The sequence below is a fragment of the Crocuta crocuta genome, unplaced genomic scaffold, assembly GCF_008692635.1.
Source record: "Crocuta crocuta isolate KB4526 unplaced genomic scaffold, BGI_CrCroc_1.0 scaffold209, whole genome shotgun sequence".
NCBI classification, from domain to species: domain Eukaryota; kingdom Metazoa; phylum Chordata; class Mammalia; order Carnivora; family Hyaenidae; genus Crocuta; species Crocuta crocuta.
This window is the reverse complement of record NW_027551566.1, coordinates 3,973,854-3,992,486: the sequence shown is the minus strand read 5'-3', so window position 1 is coordinate 3,992,486 and position 18,633 is coordinate 3,973,854. Positions and strand designations below refer to the sequence as shown.

The 18,633-nt window shown below is 44.5% G+C and overlaps 1 protein-coding gene and 1 long non-coding RNA gene across 15 annotated transcripts in view; both read right to left on the bottom strand.

Moving 5' to 3' along the window:
* Positions 1-2,148: 2,148 nt before the first annotated feature.
* On the bottom strand, positions 2,149-2,601 carry LOC144220087 (uncharacterized). Its single transcript, XR_013331614.1, has 2 exons — positions 2,468-2,601; positions 2,149-2,334 (listed from the first exon to the last, which is right to left on the bottom strand). It is a non-coding gene; the product is annotated as an uncharacterized LOC144220087 (long non-coding RNA).
* Positions 2,602-5,316: 2,715 nt separating this feature from the next.
* DZANK1 (double zinc ribbon and ankyrin repeat domains 1) overlaps positions 5,317-18,633 on the bottom strand; it is a 77,889-nt gene continuing 64,572 nt past the window's right edge. For 9 of the 14 annotated variants that reach the window (XM_077750186.1, XM_077750190.1, XM_077750197.1 and 6 more), the window contains 7 exons: positions 17,637-17,696; positions 17,097-17,193; positions 16,550-16,647; positions 11,208-11,288; positions 10,576-10,703; positions 6,721-6,795; positions 5,317-6,288 (listed from right to left, as the gene is read on the bottom strand). In XM_077750186.1, the coding sequence (XP_077606312.1) occupies positions 6,165-6,288; positions 6,721-6,795; positions 10,576-10,703; positions 11,208-11,288; positions 16,550-16,647; positions 17,097-17,193; positions 17,637-17,696 (663 nt within the window). In that variant the 3' untranslated portion in view covers positions 5,317-6,164. Of the gene's footprint in view, positions 6,289-6,720; positions 6,796-6,910; positions 7,010-10,575; positions 10,704-11,207; positions 11,289-16,549; positions 16,648-17,096; positions 17,194-17,636; positions 17,697-18,633 lie in introns of those variants that run through there. The other 5 variants (XM_077750193.1, XM_077750194.1, XM_077750195.1 and 2 more) reach the window with 2 other exon arrangements.

The window sequence follows — 18,633 nt, the reverse complement described above, 5'->3', positions numbered from 1 at the left end:
CATGTGGTGGCAGTGATGGTGTGCAATCCCGACTATAGGGGACAAAAGGCAAGGGTCTTCTGCCTTGCTCTCTCTTGGTTTGCTCACTTGAGGGGAAGCAGGCCACCATGTTGTGAGGCCACTCAAGCAGCCCCTGGAGCAGCCCATGCCAGGAAGGATGGAAACCTTGCCACAAAACCTGCAGCGTGTGAGCAAGCCATCCGGAAACATATCCTCTGGCCTCAGCCCAGCTTTCAGATGAAAGAACCCAAGTCAGAACCACCCAGCTCAGCTGCTTCTAAATTCTTACCCCACAGAAACTGTCAGATAATAAGATTTTATTATTTTTAAGCAACTAAGCTTTGAAGTAATTAGTTATGCAGCAATAAAAATCTAATATACTTAAATATTTACCAAGCATCTCTTGTTTGCCAGGCCCTGGGTCAAGAGAGAGAAATAGTAGATGGTGACTTTCCTGCAAGGGTAGATCTTAGAAATGGAGGGTCTGAGGTGAGCTATGGGTGCTCTGGTGGAAATGTTGGCTGGAGCAGAGGTGAAGAATCTAGAATTTCTGAGTGAATAGGGCTGCTGAGGCAAGATGGTAATATTAAACTAGCTCAGAGCAAGCCCTCTCTAAACCCAATAAAATTACAAGCAAATAAGTAAAAACACAAATAATACCCACACTACTCAAATTTTAGAGGAAGGGGTGTTCAGAGATAGAAGTTCCTAGAAGTTATGGTCTCATACTCCATGAAGCTAACATCTCCCTCATCAAAGCATCCTAAGGGAAGGAGTTGACAGGTCAAATGCTAAAAATCTATAATATCTCCCCAAATTTGAAAAGAAAGCAACTGAGGAACAGAATACACTTGCCAAAGGAAAAGGTGTGAATATCCCTCTAAGGGCAACCCATTCTTAACAACTACTTGCTCAGAAGGGGAAATAATCGACTAGATTTTACCAGTTTCTTTTTTCACCCTTAGGGAAAGTAGGAAAGGGAATTTGAGGAGAAACAAGAAAAAATAAGAAAACCACCCACGATAGCTGGGGATGAGAATGTGAGTTAAGCCTAATAGTGGTTAAGCATCTGACTTCGGCTCAGGTCATGATCTCACAGTTCATGAGTTTGAGCCCCGCATCGGGCTCTGTGCTGACAGCTCAGAGCCTGGAGCCTGCTTCAGATTCTGTGTCTCACTCTCTCTCTGACCTTTCTCCTCCTTCTCCTCCTCCTCCTCTCTCTCTCAAAAATAAAATAAACAGTAAAAAAGAAAAGAAAATTATATTTGAGAACATTTTCTCTGCTGCAAAGTCAGAAATGGTTTGGGAACTACTCCCAAGGATCGCCCCTTTCCCTTCTTCCATTTGATGGGATAAAAGATGTTTCTACTGAGCAGATGAAGGATAAAGTAGGGGAGGAGGCTGGGGTAGAAAAGAAGAAAATTTCTCGTGTTGAGAGCTTGGGGCAAAGTAGGATTTCTGAGGCTCTAAATGCATTGGGAGTAATTAATCTAAAAATTGAGCCATTTATTACCACCCAGCTGGAAACATGGGAACCCCAGATCAGGGGCCTGGAAATTGCCATTTATATAAAAATTACAATAAATAATAAGTATTGAAATCATATCTGATAAATGTTTGTTAGAAGTCAAAGTGATTCATGAATGAGTTGAACTCTGTCTACTTCCAGGCCACCTCCTTTGAATTAACTGTCCCCTCCCCTACCCTGGGAAAGGTCCCAGTGGTGGGTCAGTGATCTGACAGCGAGGCAGACATGAATTTTAGGTCACTCTGGTCCTTCAGAGGTCACGTTTGGGGATCAGATGGGGTGGAGGCTGGAGAAAGGGGTTCAGGCTTGCCTGAAAGTGAAGCTCTATGTAACCCTCACTACTCCAGCATTTGCAGAAGGTGAGGCTCTGGCCACTACTAGTGGCTCCACTTCCACACATATTGAAATAGTGGTGGCTAAATGAGAGGTTAACAAACAAATCTAAATATAAAAACAAAAAGAAGTATAATGAAAATCTTATGACCCCAAAATCCATGCAACTGGCAGAAAAAAAGTGTATAGCCTTATACAAAAAGGGAACCAAGATATACATATGTGTGTATTACCGATTTTATTCAAGTAAGAGTAGGAAAAAGAAGAAATAATCAATGACACTGTAATAGAGGCTGCTATGGTCTTTTTTTAATGTGTCAAATTGCCTGAGCTCCAGTCCTCATTCACACAGGAATCTAGGTGTTGCTGGGAAGGTATTTTGTAGTTCTATTAAAGTTCATGGTCAGCTGACTTGAAGAAAGGGAGATCATTCTAGCAGGTCTGGGTTGGCCCGATTCAATCAGTTGAAAGACCTGAAGTAGAAAATGAAGACCTTCCTGGAGAAGGAATTCCATGGGTGGCCACAGCTGCAGCCCACCCTTCCTGACATCCACACTGAGGCTTTGGACTTGCCCAGCCAGCACCAACAACCACCTAAGCCCATACCTTGTGATGAGTCTCTTGATACACATCTCCTCCTAGTTCTGCTTCTCAGTGTGAGAACTGACAGATACAGACGACAAAGATTTATGACTGAAAATCATGAAGCCCCGAGTTACACTGAAAGCCTTCTATCAAAGCTGCACATAATTCACTCCTGTGTTTCATAATCCTCTCTAAAATGCTGGGGGGTGGGGAGGAGGGGAACAGAAGGCTGTAATATTGTGAGTCTAGCATTACTCTAGTTACAAAACAAATAACAAAAATAAATGGAGGCCAATTTCATTTAATAACATGCAGATTGCTAGCAACTAAAATCCAGGAGTGGAATTTAGTAAGAATGTATTATATTTATCCCAGCAATGAAGGCTTGATTCAAAAACATATACTATCAATGTAACTCACTCATGGGGAAATTTTTATTTTAATGGATGCTAAAAATCATTAACATACAGTGTTTTTGTTTTGTTTGTTTTGAGAGAGAGAGAGAAAGCACAAGGTGGGGAGAGGGACAGAGGGAGAGAGGCCAGGGATCTTAAACTCAGCATGGAGCCTGATACAGGGCTCAATCCCAAGACCCAGGGATCATGACCTGAGCCAAAATCAAGAGTCAGAAGCTCAACCGACTGAGCCACCCACATGCCCCACGCACTTTTCATTCCATCAGGAATTGTAGCAAGTTAGGAATCAGCAGAAACTAAATTTGGCTGATAGAAAACATTTATGTGGCCAGCACTGTATTTCCGTTTGATATTGCTGCTCTAGAGTCTAGAATTATACTGATTCTAGAGGATATAAATCACCTCTCCAAATCAACAAGAAAAACTGGTCAATAAACACGTGGAAAAGCATTCACCTTAATAGTAAGGAGGGGAATAGCTAACTCCAGGCGTCTGGAGCCTTGTGGGGATGTGGGGATGAAGCCACGAAGCAAGGACAGGTCCTCCAAGAGGAGCGGCTGGGCCTCGGGAGTTGTTGGCAATGGGTCCAGATGCAGGGAGGTCACAGTGACCTGAGCCACCAGCCAATGGACAGTGAGCTGATTTTCACCCCATCTGGGGCTCAGCCGCACCCTGAGCACTAACCACAGGGCCTGAGCTGAGCCTGCAGGGTGGGGGCTCTGAGATCAGGGTCACTGCTGCCCTCCCTCACATCCCTGGGGCGAGCTGGCTGGTGGATGCGGGCAGCTCCCACCAGACCTCCTTCCGGCAGCCAGGGTCAGACCTTCAGGACCATGGGACACACAGATGCATTATCCGCCCCTCGGGCAGGGCTGACCACCTGGGGTAGGGAGTGCAGGCCGCCCCCAGCCATCAGCAACTTCAGGGTCTGCCTCAGAAAGCTGCCTGGCCTGAAGTCACAGCTTTCCTGGGACAGCTGTCGCCCAGCGACTGAGCTACAGCTGTCCAGGAACAGCGGGATGACGGATCCCGGGCAATCCTCCTCTCCAGCACCCCGCCCCACAGCTGGCTTGGCTTTGGGCGGGGAGGGCTGCATCTGGGGCGACTCCTGCTGCACCACCCTCTTCCTTCCACAAACGCCAATCCCCCATGAACGTGCGTTCTCCTCTGTCGCCCATCTCTCGGCATGTCGGTGTCTGCTCCCAGAGAGCCCAGCTGGGATGCCTGGTACAAGCTCCATGCTGAAGGGCGCCAGCAGCTCCCGCAAGCGCCCGTGACCATGAGGAGGAATGGGGGTTGGGGGAAGGACTGGGCCCGCGGGTTCGTCTTTCCTTGCTCATCCCACTTGGCGCCCGCCTTTCCTTCCCCACGGAGGCCCTCCGGCGGCTCCAGCCCCACGATCAGCCTCACTCACCCCCACGACTGCGGGTGGCCCTGTTCCTTTAATAACCCCTCACTCATCATCACTATGGTGCGTCTGCTCCCGATCAGGCCCTGATACAGTGGCATGAGGAAAACACAAAAACTTCACAAAGGACGAGAAATAACATGAATTTTTAAATCAGAAAGAGCCTGCCTGAACAGGTGTTTCACTTTCTTTTTCCCGGACACAGGCAGTTCAATGTTTATGTAATGTTTTACATAACCCTGTAGGATTTTATCAGAAAGTTCCTGGATTTGAACCTATGTTCTTGCATCTTAAGCCACCTGTTCAGTTTGCAAGTGAGGTTTGATTCTGAAGCAGTGAAACTCAAGGGTAATTTGTGCTGTGGGTGGGCTTTAGTGAAAGGCATGAGAGGTCAGGTTTGTGCTTTGCTGCTTGGGTAGAGGGCAGAACCCTCCCCCAGAAAGTGTGGAAGGAAGCCCAAGGAACAGTGGAGATGTGGACCCTGCACTCAGGGTATATAAGTGACCCTGAGAGCTCCAAGAGGAATGTTTCTGGAACCCATGGGTGTGCCAGGCCTTAACTGCTCCCTGAGCTCTGGGGAAAATGGTCTTGAACTCCATACACTCCTCCCCAAGTATCGATTCCGGAGCCCATAGGGTGTGAGCTGCGGCAGCGTCTGGTGCCCTAACCCAGCCTCCTAGTGTGATGGCCGCGGCTTCACTTCCACTTCAGGAATCTGGAAGCTGGTGCAGTCACTCTTGCAACCAACCCTGAACCGAACCATAAAGGCACAGAAGTCTGGGAAAGGTCGTATTGTACAGCTAGGCTGACAACGCAAACCGGCCCTGACGTCAAACCACCTGATCCCACTCCGCGGGTCTCTCAGGACCTTGGTTACCTTGCAGTAGCCCCCACAGCACAGATGGCTGGCCGAGTGACAAGGGAGAGCCAGTGCCAGTGCCCCCCAACCCACGTGGGGGCTTTGCTTCCAACGACTCTGCCCCTGTCCTCCCACAGACTGTCACCGTCGTGGGAAAGGAAGTGCAGGTAGTGATAACAGCAACCACTCAACCAAGTCTATTATTTATTGTGCTGAATTAATCATTCTAAACTAACAGACTTTAACACAAACTATTTAGGGACTCCACGATTGCAGCATTATCACCCAAAGGCAGAAATCACATTCTGAAAAAATAAGTTAGTCAAAATTGCACATTCTTGCACATGGGCTTATTCAAGGCTTGTTTGTCAACCAAAGAACAAGCCACAACAATAGGAATACTTCACACCAGAAATGAAAGTTTTTAAATAAACTTAATCTTTAGGTACTAATTTGGAACCACCTACAAGAGATATTAAGGAAAAGAACAAGATGTAAAACATCAGATGGGTGTGTAGTTTGCTAGTACTTGTCTCAAAAGAGAAAGAATATATGTTCTCTATATTTGTATTTTATATATACCCTATATGTACATATGCATATATTACATACATGTGCTTATGTAATCCTCTACTATTTCTGGAAAGACACAGATGACACTGGTATCATTGGAGCCTCTGAGGAGGGGACGTGGGTGGCTGTGTGGGACAGGAGTGGCAGAGTTTTTACTACTTAACATTTCATACTGTTTAGCTCTGAACCATGTACAATTATTATCTATTGAAAAATAAATTTAAAAGAAAATTCCAAAATAAGCAGCAACAGACCCTTTAAAAAACATACGTTAAGTTCATCACCATCCAGAACGTACTGGGAAATGGTCACATGGTGGCTTACACTGTCATATTTAAAAAAACATCTCTGCATTCCTCTCAACCTCAATTCCCAAACCGCAAATACACATCTCAGAAAGAAACAAAGAACAGCCAGAGCTGGATGGTTTCTTGCAACTAGGTCCAGCGCAGGCTCTTGGGTCTAAGAGTTGTCCAGGCCAAGCTTAGCAGCAAAGAGCGAGGTGATGATCTCATCCCCAGTGTTCAGAGCCAGGTCATACGCCGTCTGGCCATTCGTGTTCTTCTTTTGGATGCTTGCATTGCATCTGCCAAGGAAATGGACATGAATAGAAGCACTCAGGTGCCTGAACTTGAGGATGGCTCTTCCCTGACACAGAGGCCAGTATGGGAGCCTCCCGGCCCGACCTCCTTAAACATGTCCCCAAGAGGCCACCATGACCCTCACTCTCAAGGGTGGCTCTACCCTGAGACCTTTTGAGAGGCTGTGATTTCAACACGTTCAATTGCCAATCTTGGCCATTGGCTCCCATTGCATCAAAGTCCTACAATCAAGCATGTGGGGGGGAGGTGGATATTTTCATTGTGCTTTTAGAAGCCCTCAGTTCCGGGAACCTCGGTGTGATGGTGGCCCCTGTTCACTGTTAACTGTTCAGGAACTAGGGCCTTCTGCAATCATCACAGTCAGCAGTGGGATAACTGTGGTCCTCAGGGGTCTCCCCCCGAGGCCAGGAACATACCGCAGTAAAGCAGCAATGCACTCCCTTCCCGCCAGGCCAAGCAGGGTCGCTTCATGAAGAGCTGTATTTCGAAGCCTGTTTGGGGGGAAGAAAATCCTCCTGCTCAAGCAGTTGCAATGCATAGCAGATGCTATGGGCACACGAACAAAGGATGTCTCAGTCACACCAATGACACCGACCCCCTCCTTACCTTTCATCGTTCCTTTCTACCTGGTAGCATAGGGCTCAACTGTTGGGTCACTTCACCACCAAGTTCCCTGGGTCTTTATAAGGCATTCACCATTGGAACCTGCATATATTCACGGAGTTGCCACATCTCCTGAATAGATGTATGATCTTCTTCCTGTGTAACTCCCTCTCAACTGAGAGAACGTGCATTCCATTTACTAGGTGGGGAGGGAGTGGCGTGGTTAGATTTTCTGTGTAACCACAGTTTGGTTTGGAGAAGTAATGAACTGCCCCTCAAACAACGTAACTCCAACATGGCAATGGCACTTGATGGAATACTCTCTTATCAGGATACCATGCTTCAGAGTAGAGGTCACACCTATAGATTTGTTCCTCTGAATAGCAGGGTACTCTATTACCAGACCGTCTAGAACATGTTTTGTACAGCAGGTACAGTGTGGTGTTCTGTGAATTTGTACTTAAAATTTTTTTTAATATTTCTTTTTTTAGAGAGAGACAGAGACAGAGTGCAAGCAGGGGAGGGGTAGAGACAGAGGGAGACACAGAATCTGAAGCAGTCTCCAGGCTCTGAGCTGTCAGCACAGAGCCCCACGCAGGGCTCAAACTCAGAAACTATGAGATCATGACCTGAGCTGAAGCCAGATGCTTAACCAACTGAGCCATCCACATGCTCCCCCGTGAATTTTTACTTTAAAGAAACTTTACTATTAATGCACAAACAACTCAAACTGTTTATTCAGATCTAAGTATCATGGTGGATGAAGGCACATTCTTTCTTTGTAAATCATGAAATGCCTAACAGAATAAATCTCCTCAGTTGAAGCTCTAAGAAGCAGACTGATGGTTACATTTGTCCCTCCTGGCTAGTGAGGCAGAGCTAAGGGATGAAGTGTTTGAAGCTGCCAGTGAAGGAGGACTGCTGTTGTCCAAAAGCAAATGGCACTTCGCTCTGCCCCTCTCCTAATGAGACCTTGAATCTGTGGTTTTGAAATCTGCCAATAGGAGGTATCAGCTTTGGTGGAGGATGTGTACTTCTTAGCCATCCTTTTGGGTCAAATATAAGTGTATTCTGGTAGGAAAGATGCAAATACGGTAAATATAAACACCAGGAGTTATCTTGCATAGAAACCACCTAGGCTGCTTCTCTTCACTAGCCCAAAAAGCTTGGGATGGGGGGGAGGGGTGTGCAGGGAAGAGATTTCTAATCTTTGCTTGCTAAGGAACAATTCACTGAGCCTCTTTTACAGGAAAGCCAGATCTCTGCATGGCTTGTGCATGAAGAGCAGTAGAATGGTTGGAGCCTTGAGGTCATGTTCCTGGATCTACAGAGGTCTACTGTGGGGCAGAAGCCAGGCTGACCCGGGTCTCAACACTTAGAACTGACAATTATAAACCAGACTTAGTAGAGTTGGCTCCCAGTGGGAAAATGTGCTTTATTCCACTGGCATGAACTAAACTGGAAGAAGAGATCTCTGTGCTCTATTTTGAGGAAGGACCTCTGGCCTAGCTTTTCTACCCACCCCCACTCCATAGACCAAAATTCTGCTAACTGGGCTAATGCAGTGGGAGAGACAACAGGCTATCACACACCATTCAGACAGACGGTATGAGCAGAGAGTTAGTAGAGATGCAATAGGATCACGTGTGGATGAATGTCAATTTATAGAATAGTAATGAAGCAAGAATGGAAACTGAGGAACACCAAGGTAAAACAGGTAAAGTCTTCCATGTCCAGAGTAGTTTCTTCCTCTCAGCTGGACTTTTCATAAATCCAGGACACCTCATACGTAAGCATCAATTGAAAGTCTGCTCAAGAGATTTTGTATCAACCACATACATTATACGTAAGTGCTCTAAGAAAAGCTTATCTGAATTGTCCAAATATAAAGTATACCTTAACGAGGTGGCATTATTTTTATGAATAACAAGTGTGGGAAAATGAAGAAGCTGACAAAGTATGAAGAATGTGAATCCTAAGAAAAGGTGAGCAAGTAAATTCCAGGCACTAAATATGTATAGCAAGTGTGCCATACATTCTGTTATAAAATAAAGGTAAAAACGGGGTCAGGTCTTGATACAGCTGTCCTATTCAGCAGAAACTTATAAAAGCACACACAGAAGAATTAACAGGGATATATTTTTGATAAAAACACCAGAGGGAATTTTGGGACAGAGAAAGACAGAGGCAAAGCTATTTAATTTTGGCCCCCTGTGCTGGCTGCGTGGTGCTCTGATGGGGCCTCAACCTTGTGTCAATAACAGCTCAGGGGGCAGCAGTGTCAGATTCCTGCAGAAGCCCTTGAGAACTTCTAGTTTGACAACTTGCTTGGCAGGATAGAAGCAGTTAACATATGGAACCTGTTCTCAAGGAACATTCCACCCCACCTTTCCAAAGTACAGTAAAACCTTGGTCTGTGAGCATGAGCATAATTAATTCCAGAAACATGTTTGTTCTTCAAAGCACTTGTATATCAAAGTGAATTTCAAGGGGCGCCTGGGTGGCTTAGTCGGTTAAGCGTCTGACTTTCGGTTAGGTCATGATCTCGCGGTTCGTGGATTCGAGCCCCGCGTCGGGCTCTGTGCTGACTGCCAGCTCAGAGCCTGGAGCCTATTTCGGAGTCTGTGTCTCCCTCTCTCTCTGACCCTCCCCTGTTCACGCTGTCTCTCTCTCTCTCTCTCCTAGAAATAAATAAAACATTAAAAAAAAAAAAGAACCATTAACTCAGTTGTGATCATGTGACACTCGGTGTCATGGACAACTTGTATTGCAAGACATCATTCATTTATCAAGGTAAAATTTATTAGAAATGCTTGCTCGTCTTGAGGAACACTCACAGAACAAGTTACTCACCATCCCAGGTTTTACTGTAATTTGTATGAGAACGACAGAATCACAAGACTGGGAGAGTTCAAGAGGCAGGACAGCCCTGAGATGAGGGAAGTGACAAGAACACCCAACAGGACTTGGTATCTGTCTGTCCTGCCACGTCAGATCGTGTGGTGAACTCACATGTGCAGGCTCACCCCAGTGCTGATGCAGCCAGAGACAACCGGATAAGGTTTTCTCTCTGTAGTAATTTCATGGATACATTTCCACAGGGAATACACGGGGTCCACTCCTCTCTTATCCACCTCAACAGCTCAGATCATGATGAAAATGTCACTTAATACCCCAAGGGCGAAGGATTTGCCAGCCCCACAACAGTATACATTGGTGAGTTAACAAAATTTATCATTTATGAAAACTACAAAAAATCAGGCAATCCAATAGTCCATTTAAAAATTTTTGCTTTCCCCAGATTTGGAAAAATAGAAGCAGTTAAGTCTCTGATTAAGGCCCAAATGAGCTAAAAAATGGTTGCTGAGTGGTTCAAATTGAACAGGGGGCATGTGAGAGGTCACAGCTGTCTGTGACACTATGCCAGGGCTGTTCTTTTTAAAAACATATTTTTTTAAACACTTATTTATTTTTGAGAGACATAGCATGAACGAGGAAGGAGCCGAGAGATAAGGAGACACAGAATGTGAAGCAGACTCCAGGCTCTGCGTTGTCAGCACAGAGCCCGACGCAGGGGTCAAACCCACGAACTGTGAGATCATGACCTGAGCCAAAGTTGGATGCACCCAGGAGCCCCTAGTGGTGTCCTTCTACTGTGTCTTACTTACGGTCCCCACTGCTGCTCGGTGTCTGCTCCTCTCTGCACGAGAACCGGAATCGCTTCATGGTGATGATTCACAACAGCCACAGTTATAACGGGTCGCTCCTCACTGTCCCTGCAATTGGGATCTGCTCCCTGCAGCATAAGGAAAGGGACAAACCTGCCACAAAACCCTGCTCTCAGCAGTACCCACCCATCATCCTAGGAAGTGTAACAAATATGCTTTACATTGAAAGAGAAGGACATCAGGAAAGCCAAGATGTGACCTAGAACAGAGCTACCTGCAAGTCATGGGGCATAGAACTCATGCTCTCCTCATCAGGAGGGTAGGCACCTGGACAACTTCACTTCTTTAGGAAACATAAAGGTCATGTGGGGTCACAGAACAGGGATTCTGTCCACCTTTGTGCACATTATTTGGGTTCATATGACTTTTCGGTTTATTTTCTCTGCTATAAAAACTAGTAACCAATAATAATTAATATAAAGTTCTTGACTGGCCATTTAATCCACTTCCAGGTGTTTAAAATGAAATGGCCCTGTGATCATCCCAATACTGAACAAGACTTCCATGTGAAAGAGACAGAGGTGAAACACAAGGCTGAAATCCTCAGAGAGACTTGTTTGGGATGTACTCACCTCATCAAGCAGCTGTTCAATCACAGTGACTCTTCCTTCCCCTGTCGGTCCAACTTCCTTCAGCAGGAGCCTGTTTTCAGGCTGCAGGATTAGACAATATGGTCATTTCTACCACCGCAAAATATTGCTGCCCCACCTGTATGAACTCAACCCTCAAGGCAAATGCTTCCTCTTCAAGGTTAAGTTCTGAGTCCCAGGGACAGGCAAGTGAGCCCCGGGGCAGGTGTGTGTAGCATGTGCATGTAGGTGTGTGCATGAGTACATGTGTGTTGTCTTTGACAGCCGGTGACACAAATAAATCCAGCTAATGTAGAGCTTGTCTTGGGGAAGGATACCACACTGACACTGGTATCAATGGGATGCAATGAGAAACCTCACAAAAACCCAGACACCCCCCCCACAACTAGTTTTATTACAAAGGAAAATAGATATTCCTAGGAAAAGCAAATGGATGAATCCTAAAATTCATTCTGCATTCTATATAAAGTGTTGAGAATCAGCCTAAGTATGACTGTTCAGAAAACACGCTCCCCTGACGCATGAGTGAACTGATAAAGTCAACTCTTGTTTGGGGATTAAAAGCTCTTACTTATCATCAGAAATCTGAAGCGTTTATTATCTTTTCTCTATTTAAAAAAAATTTTTTTTACATTTATTTATTTTTGAGAGACAGAGTGAGACAGAGCACGAGCGGAGGAGGAGCAGAGAGAAAGGGAGACACAGAATCTGAAGCAGGCTCCAGGCTCCAAGCAAACGTTCAGCACAGAGCCCGAAACAGTGCTCGAACCCACAAACTGTGAGATCACGACCTGAGCTGAAGTCAGACGCTTAACCAACTGAGCTACCCAGGCACCCCTATCTTTTTTCTGTTTTTAAAATGGGGATTTCAAATGCCAGTTGCTGCAAGGATGAAGAGGCAGTCTAGAAGGCCAGTACATTACTCTCAGTGTGTTTCTGTCACTGGATCTGAGGGTGACTCGGGGTGGTTCTGGAACTCCCATTTTCCTGTCTGCATAGTGAAAATAATATCTACCCCCCCTCCTTGCTCTCTGGAAGCAGAGATGAGGACATTGGTCAAGTCCTCTGAGCCTTTTGGAAGAAGATGCCAGGTTCAGGCTATATCCCCTCTACCCCCGATTCTAGAGTGAGTAGCTTGGAACAATGTACTCTAATAAGTAAACCTCCAGGGAGTCTTGGGGGGCACACTTGCTCTGGCTGAATTCCATTCCATATGGAAAACGATACTAGAAAGCACTTGAATGTCAACCTCATGAGGTCTGAGACCTTTATATCTTTTGTTCACAATTTATTTTTCCCACTGTGCCTGATACATGTGTGCTCAAAATAACCACTGAATGAGTGGGCCACTGAACGCTGTGATTATTTTATGATACTTATGCCCTAAATACAAATGAGAAAATACAGGCACACAGCAATGGGGGATTCAGGTCACATACAGGATAAGCAGGTGGAGTCTAAAAAATTGTTAAAGTTTATGGAACTTTATACTTAAACTGAGAGAAGACCAAGAGTATTAGGAATCATAAGCAATACAAGTTAATATAATTTTATGGCTAAAATTAACAACTCAGGCAACAACAGATGTTGGTATGTGAAGAAAGAGGAACCCTTTAAAAAATAAAAAAAGATGAACCCTCTCACACTGCTCGTGGGAATGCAAACTGGTGCAGCCATGCTGGAAAGCAGTATAGAGCTTCCTCAAAAAATTAAAAATAGAAAAAAAAGTAAAAATAGAACTACCCTATGATCCAGCAATTCACTACTAGGTATTTATTCAAAGGATACAAAAATGCTGATTCGAAGGGGCAAATGCACTCCAGTGTTTATAGCAGCACTATCCACAATAGCTAACGTGTGGAAAGAGCCCAAATGTCCATTGACTGATGCATGGATAAAGAAGATGTGGTATATCTATATAATGGAATATTACTCGGCAATCAAAAAGAATAAAATCTTGCCATTTGCAACAACATGGATGGAACTGGAAGGTATTATGCTAATCTGAAATAAGTCAGAGAAAGACAGTATCATATGATTTCACTCATATGTGGAATTTAAGAAACACAACAGATGTACATAGGGGAAGGGAATAAAAAATAACCAGAAGAGCAAGACAAACCATAAGAGACTCTTAAATATAGAGAACAAACTGAGGGCTGCTGGTGGGGTGTGGGGTGGGGGGATGGGCTAAATGGGTGATGGACAATTAAAGAAGGCACTTACTCGGATGAGCGCTGTGTGTTATATGTAAGTGATGAATCACCACATTCTATTCCTGAAATCATTATTATGCTATATGTTAACTTGGATTTAAATAAAATACATAAATGGGGCACCTAGGTGGTTCAGTCGGTTAGGTGTCCAACTTTGGCTTGGGTTATAATCTCACAGTCTGAGTTTGAACCCACATCAGGCTCTGTGCTGACAGTTCAGAGCCTGGAGCCTGCTTCAAATTTTGTGTCTCCCTCTCTTTCTGCCCCTCTCCTGCTGACACTCTGTCTCTCTCTCAAAAATAAACAAACAGTAAAATTTTTTTTAATAAATAAAATACATAAATAAATCAAGGCCAGGGAGAAATAGGTTGTTTAAAAAAGTTAATATAATTCTAAGGTCTTCTTCCCAAATTGAATCCTGTTTATGACATGTAAAGCATGTGGTGGGAAAAAACAAACTGAGGTGAGAAATCACTTGCCTTTGTAGAAATCATGATACAAGCTAGGCACCAGTATGTGCACCCTGGAGGATGCCTTGAGGGTCTGGCTTCACGAAAAGAAGAGGAAAGAACTGACATGTGTCCATCTCCATCTCGGTGGAGACCCAGGCTTTGGGCTTGTCGCTAAGCACATCTGTCTTCCCTACTGCAGCCAAAGAGGACCAAATGAAAGGCAAGGTGGAGAACTGAACAAAGGCACCCACTGTCTCTTTCTCTAAAGCTGCCGTTAAATGTTAATGGTCTATATTTTTTAAAAACAAAACTCTAACAGCTGTGGAAACTCTGGAAGAGTGCCATTAGTGGATCAGGAATTGAGAGGAATTCCAAAGATTGAAACTAGGTGGTACTAAAACAAAAACAAACACTCAGATCAATGGAACAGAATAGAGAACCCAGAAATGGACCCACAAACTTATGGCCAACTAATTTTTGACAAAGAAGGAAAGAATATCAAATGGAATAAAGACAGTCTCTTCAGCAAGTGGTGCTGTGAAACCTGGACAGTGACATGCAGAAAAATGAACCTGGACCACTTTCTTACACCATGCACAAAAATAAACTCAAAATGGATGAAAGACCTAAAGGTAAGACAGGAAGCTATCAAAATCCTCAAGGAGAAAGCAGGCAAAAACCTCTTTGACCTTGGCTGCAGCAACCTCTTACTCAATGCATTTCTGAAGGCAAAGGAAACAAAAGCAAAAATGAACTATTGGGACCTCATCAAAATAAAAAGCTTCTGCACAGCAAAGGAAACAATCAGCAAAACTAAAAGGCAACCAACAGAATGGGAGAAGATATTTGCAAACGACATATCAGATAAAGTATCCAAAATATATAAAGAACTTATCTAACTCAACACCCAAAAAACAAACAATCCAGTGAAGAAATGGGCAAAAGACATGAATAGACACTTCTCCAAAGAAGACATCCAGATGGTCAACCAACACATGAAAAAATGCTCAACATCACTCATAATCAGGGAAATACAAATCAAAACCACAATGAGATACCACCTTACACCTGTCAGAATAGCTAACATTAACAACTCAGGCAACAACAGATGTTGGCGAGGATACAGAGAAAGAGGATCTCTTTTGCACTGCTGGTGGGAAGGCAAACTGGTATAGCCACTCTGGAAAATAGTATGAAGCTTCCTCAAAAAATTAAAAATAGAACTACCCTACAACCCAGCAATTTGGATAAATCCCTAGGTATTTATCCAAGGGATACAGGTATGCTGTTTCAAAGGGACACATGCATCCCAATGTTTATAGCAGCACTATCAACAACAGTGAAAGTATGGAAAGAGCCCAAATGTCTATTTGGAGGAATGGATAAAGAAGATGGACTATTACTCAGCAATCAAAAAGAATGAAATCTTGCCATTTGCAACTATGTGGATGGAACTAGAGGGTATTATGCTAAGCAAAATTAGTCAGTCAGAGAGAGACAATATCATATGACTTTACTCATATAAGGACTTTAAGATACAAAATAGATGAACCTAAGGGAGGGGAAGCAAAAATAATATAAAAACAGGGAGGGGGACAAAAAATAAGAGAATCTTAAATATGGAGAACAAACAGAGGGTTATTGGAGGGGTTGTGGGAGTGGGGATGGGCTAAATGGGTAAAGGGCATTAAAGAATCTACTCCTGAAGTCATTGTTGCACTATAAGCTAACTTGGATGTAAATTAAAAACATTTTTTTGATTAAAAAATTAACAATAAAAAATAAATCCCCCCCACCCCAAAATTAAGTAGGTGGAATCTGACTGAGAGGGAAAGTGAAGCAAAGAAAAAGCAGTCGAAGACACCAGAGATATGAGTGTGTTTCCTCTAGGAAGTCTTGCAGAAGCTGAATTAATCAACAAGGAGGGCAGGTATTGGGCACAGGCTGGATTCATGAGTGTTCTAGGAAAGGGCTTTGTTGAGTTGGTTGAGCTGGGTGGTGTCTTCTTCTCTCTCCTGTGCTCTCTGCTTAACCCCTGATAACTATTTTCCAGAGAGTTCATGATTTGCCTAAAAAAGGCTTCTACTGGGGGTACTGGGCCCAGACCTCTATGATGACACAGGGAAGGAGAGCAAGGAAGGAAAGACAGCCCCATCCAGGAATGAAACACTCTAGAGCCCTTCACAGCATATCCTCACCTCTAGGGAAAAGGCAACTAGGGAGCCCCAAGGCATTCTCCTATCTTCCGCTCAAACAGTCTCCAGGGAGACAGCATGCCCATCCCTTTCACAGACACCTCAGGCCCACACACCCAGGGCAGGCACTGATGCTACTCAAACTAGCCCTTCACTTGTCAACATGACATGGCAACCGAGGATCATAACATATTTGAGACCAACCAAAAGCAAGACAGAAAGACGGACAGGCAGAACGGACCCCAGAGGAAACAGAGGTGATTCAGGAAACTGATGAGAACTTTAAAATAATTCTAATTAATAATCTTGACATATTTTAAAGGAATCCATGAAATAAAAAATACACAGAAAAAAAAGGTACAGAAAATGAACAAGTATCCCTCCATTTAAAAAATCTCAAAGTAAAACATTAAAGAGACAGGCCCAAGAAAACAGCTGTGAGGACAAAGGACTACACGTACTGTGAGCTGCTCCTTTTCTTGAAATGTTTTGGTCTTGAAATTCTTTTTCCTCTTGACTTTTTCAGTGACATCAGAGGTGCTCTGGCTGTAGTCACTCACTGGAATGACAAAGAGTTGAGGACCAAAACAATGCCCCCCGCTGCCACTCCCCATGCATAAAAAGCTATCCTACTATCATGCCCCTCAAGAGGTCAGAAGAATAAAATGACTTTCATAGAAATTTCTAGTTGATTGAACTTCACAAGAAGGACTCCTGGAGCCATTTATCCCAGTCTAAATCCAAAGGGTGAGTGGGAAGGAAGGAATAAAAGGGGCTACAGCTTTTAGGCCTCAAAGAACACCACTCACAACCTATCTCCCCAAGCTCTGTGAAAGCCTTGAAAAATCTCAGCCCTGACTTCAGAGAAGCCAGAAGAATAAAATGGTTGGAACATTACAGTAAGATGTGTGGTTGGGCTGGAAAATTATAAGCAACTCCCTGCCACCCTTGCCAGGTCAATGTGTTCCTGGTCAATTATTTTAAAGTCACTGTAAGGGTACAACTCACCCAGGCTGGATCTGCTGCCAAATGGCCCATTACCACCCTCAGTGACATTGCTCAGGAAGTGGTTGCTGAAATCCACAGACTTGCTGAGGTAAAGGTTCTGGACAATGGAAAAACTCAGTCACTGTGAATGACAAGGTTGCTGTGTCCCCACAGAAGGAACAATCTCCATGCTAACCTGTTCCTCTCTTTGTTAATGACCGCTCTAGCTACACAGTCAAGCTTGAACCTGGACATCCTTCCTGACACCTCCCTCTCATCCCTGTGATGTTTGGTCCATTTTGCCTCTTAAATGGCTCCACAGTGCAGCCCTTCCTCTCTGTTGTTACAGCCACAACCCCTCTTCATACGCCAGGATCACCCCGAGGGCATCCCAACAGGTTTCTGCCAGTCCACTCTCCACGTGGCTGCCCCAGTCATCTTTCTAAACTGGGTAAGTAATAGTGTCTTTCCCCTGCTTAAAACCTTTCCATATCTTGGAATTAGGGTGGCATGATGGGGAGACTTGGGCTATGGGGTTTGAATCCTGGTTCTATTACTTACTAGTTTAGGGACCTTGGAAGAAGCAGGTTGCTTAATTTCTCTGACCCTCAGTTTCCTCACCTGTAAAGTGGAAATATTATGGCCTACCCCAAAGGGATGTTGTGAATGTAAAATGAGGTAAAAACAGAGCTCTATAAAATTAGGATAGATGGTACATGGTCCAGACCTGGAATTCTGTATCCACCTGGATCGATTCCACAGCATGGCATCCTGCCCCACCCTCACCTGACTGCCTCTCCCGCCACAGGGAACCACCTTCTACTTCCTCAACACTAGAACACACAAGCTAAGAAAAAACACATATTAAACCTGAGGATAATTCCTCCACTTCTACTTGATAGCATGTTGTAGATGCTCTCGGTGCCCACACACTTTCCCTAACTGATCAGCATACCCCTCCCAGCAGCTGGAGTGGCTGCTAACAGCTCAGAGCTGACCCCCTTCTCTGGCCAACTGCCTCCACAGACAGGTGCTGCCTTACCCTAGAAGCTACAGCCTCTTTTTCTTGCCTCAGTTGGGACAACTTTGTGGTCTGACCCACATTTCATACTCCTCGTGGAGTTATATCACGCTAAAGCTAAAATTTATGTGCAACCACTCAGCCCCTACCTCTACCCTGTCTCATGTCCCTCACTCCCCTACTCCTCAAGTACCTCCCTGACCCAAGCTCTACTCTGGCCACACAACTGAAAACATGGCTTTTAGCCCTTCAAAGCACTTTTGTGGGTGTCAGCCTACTGCACACCCCCAGCCTCTGAGTTAGGCAATGCCTAAGTGTCTGTCCTCATTTTAAAGATACCGCTAGCCCCCCACTGGGCACATGGCCAGGGCCTGAAAAATGCTAGTTCCCCTGCTTTTCCTGGCCTTCTTCACCCACCTTCTCAATCCATTCATTACTCTTTTGTATATTCTGATTTCTTGTCCAATGAAACTAAAGCTGCCAGTATGAATCAATTAATGTTTTTCACACACTCAAGGCTCTGTAGCAAAGTTTTGG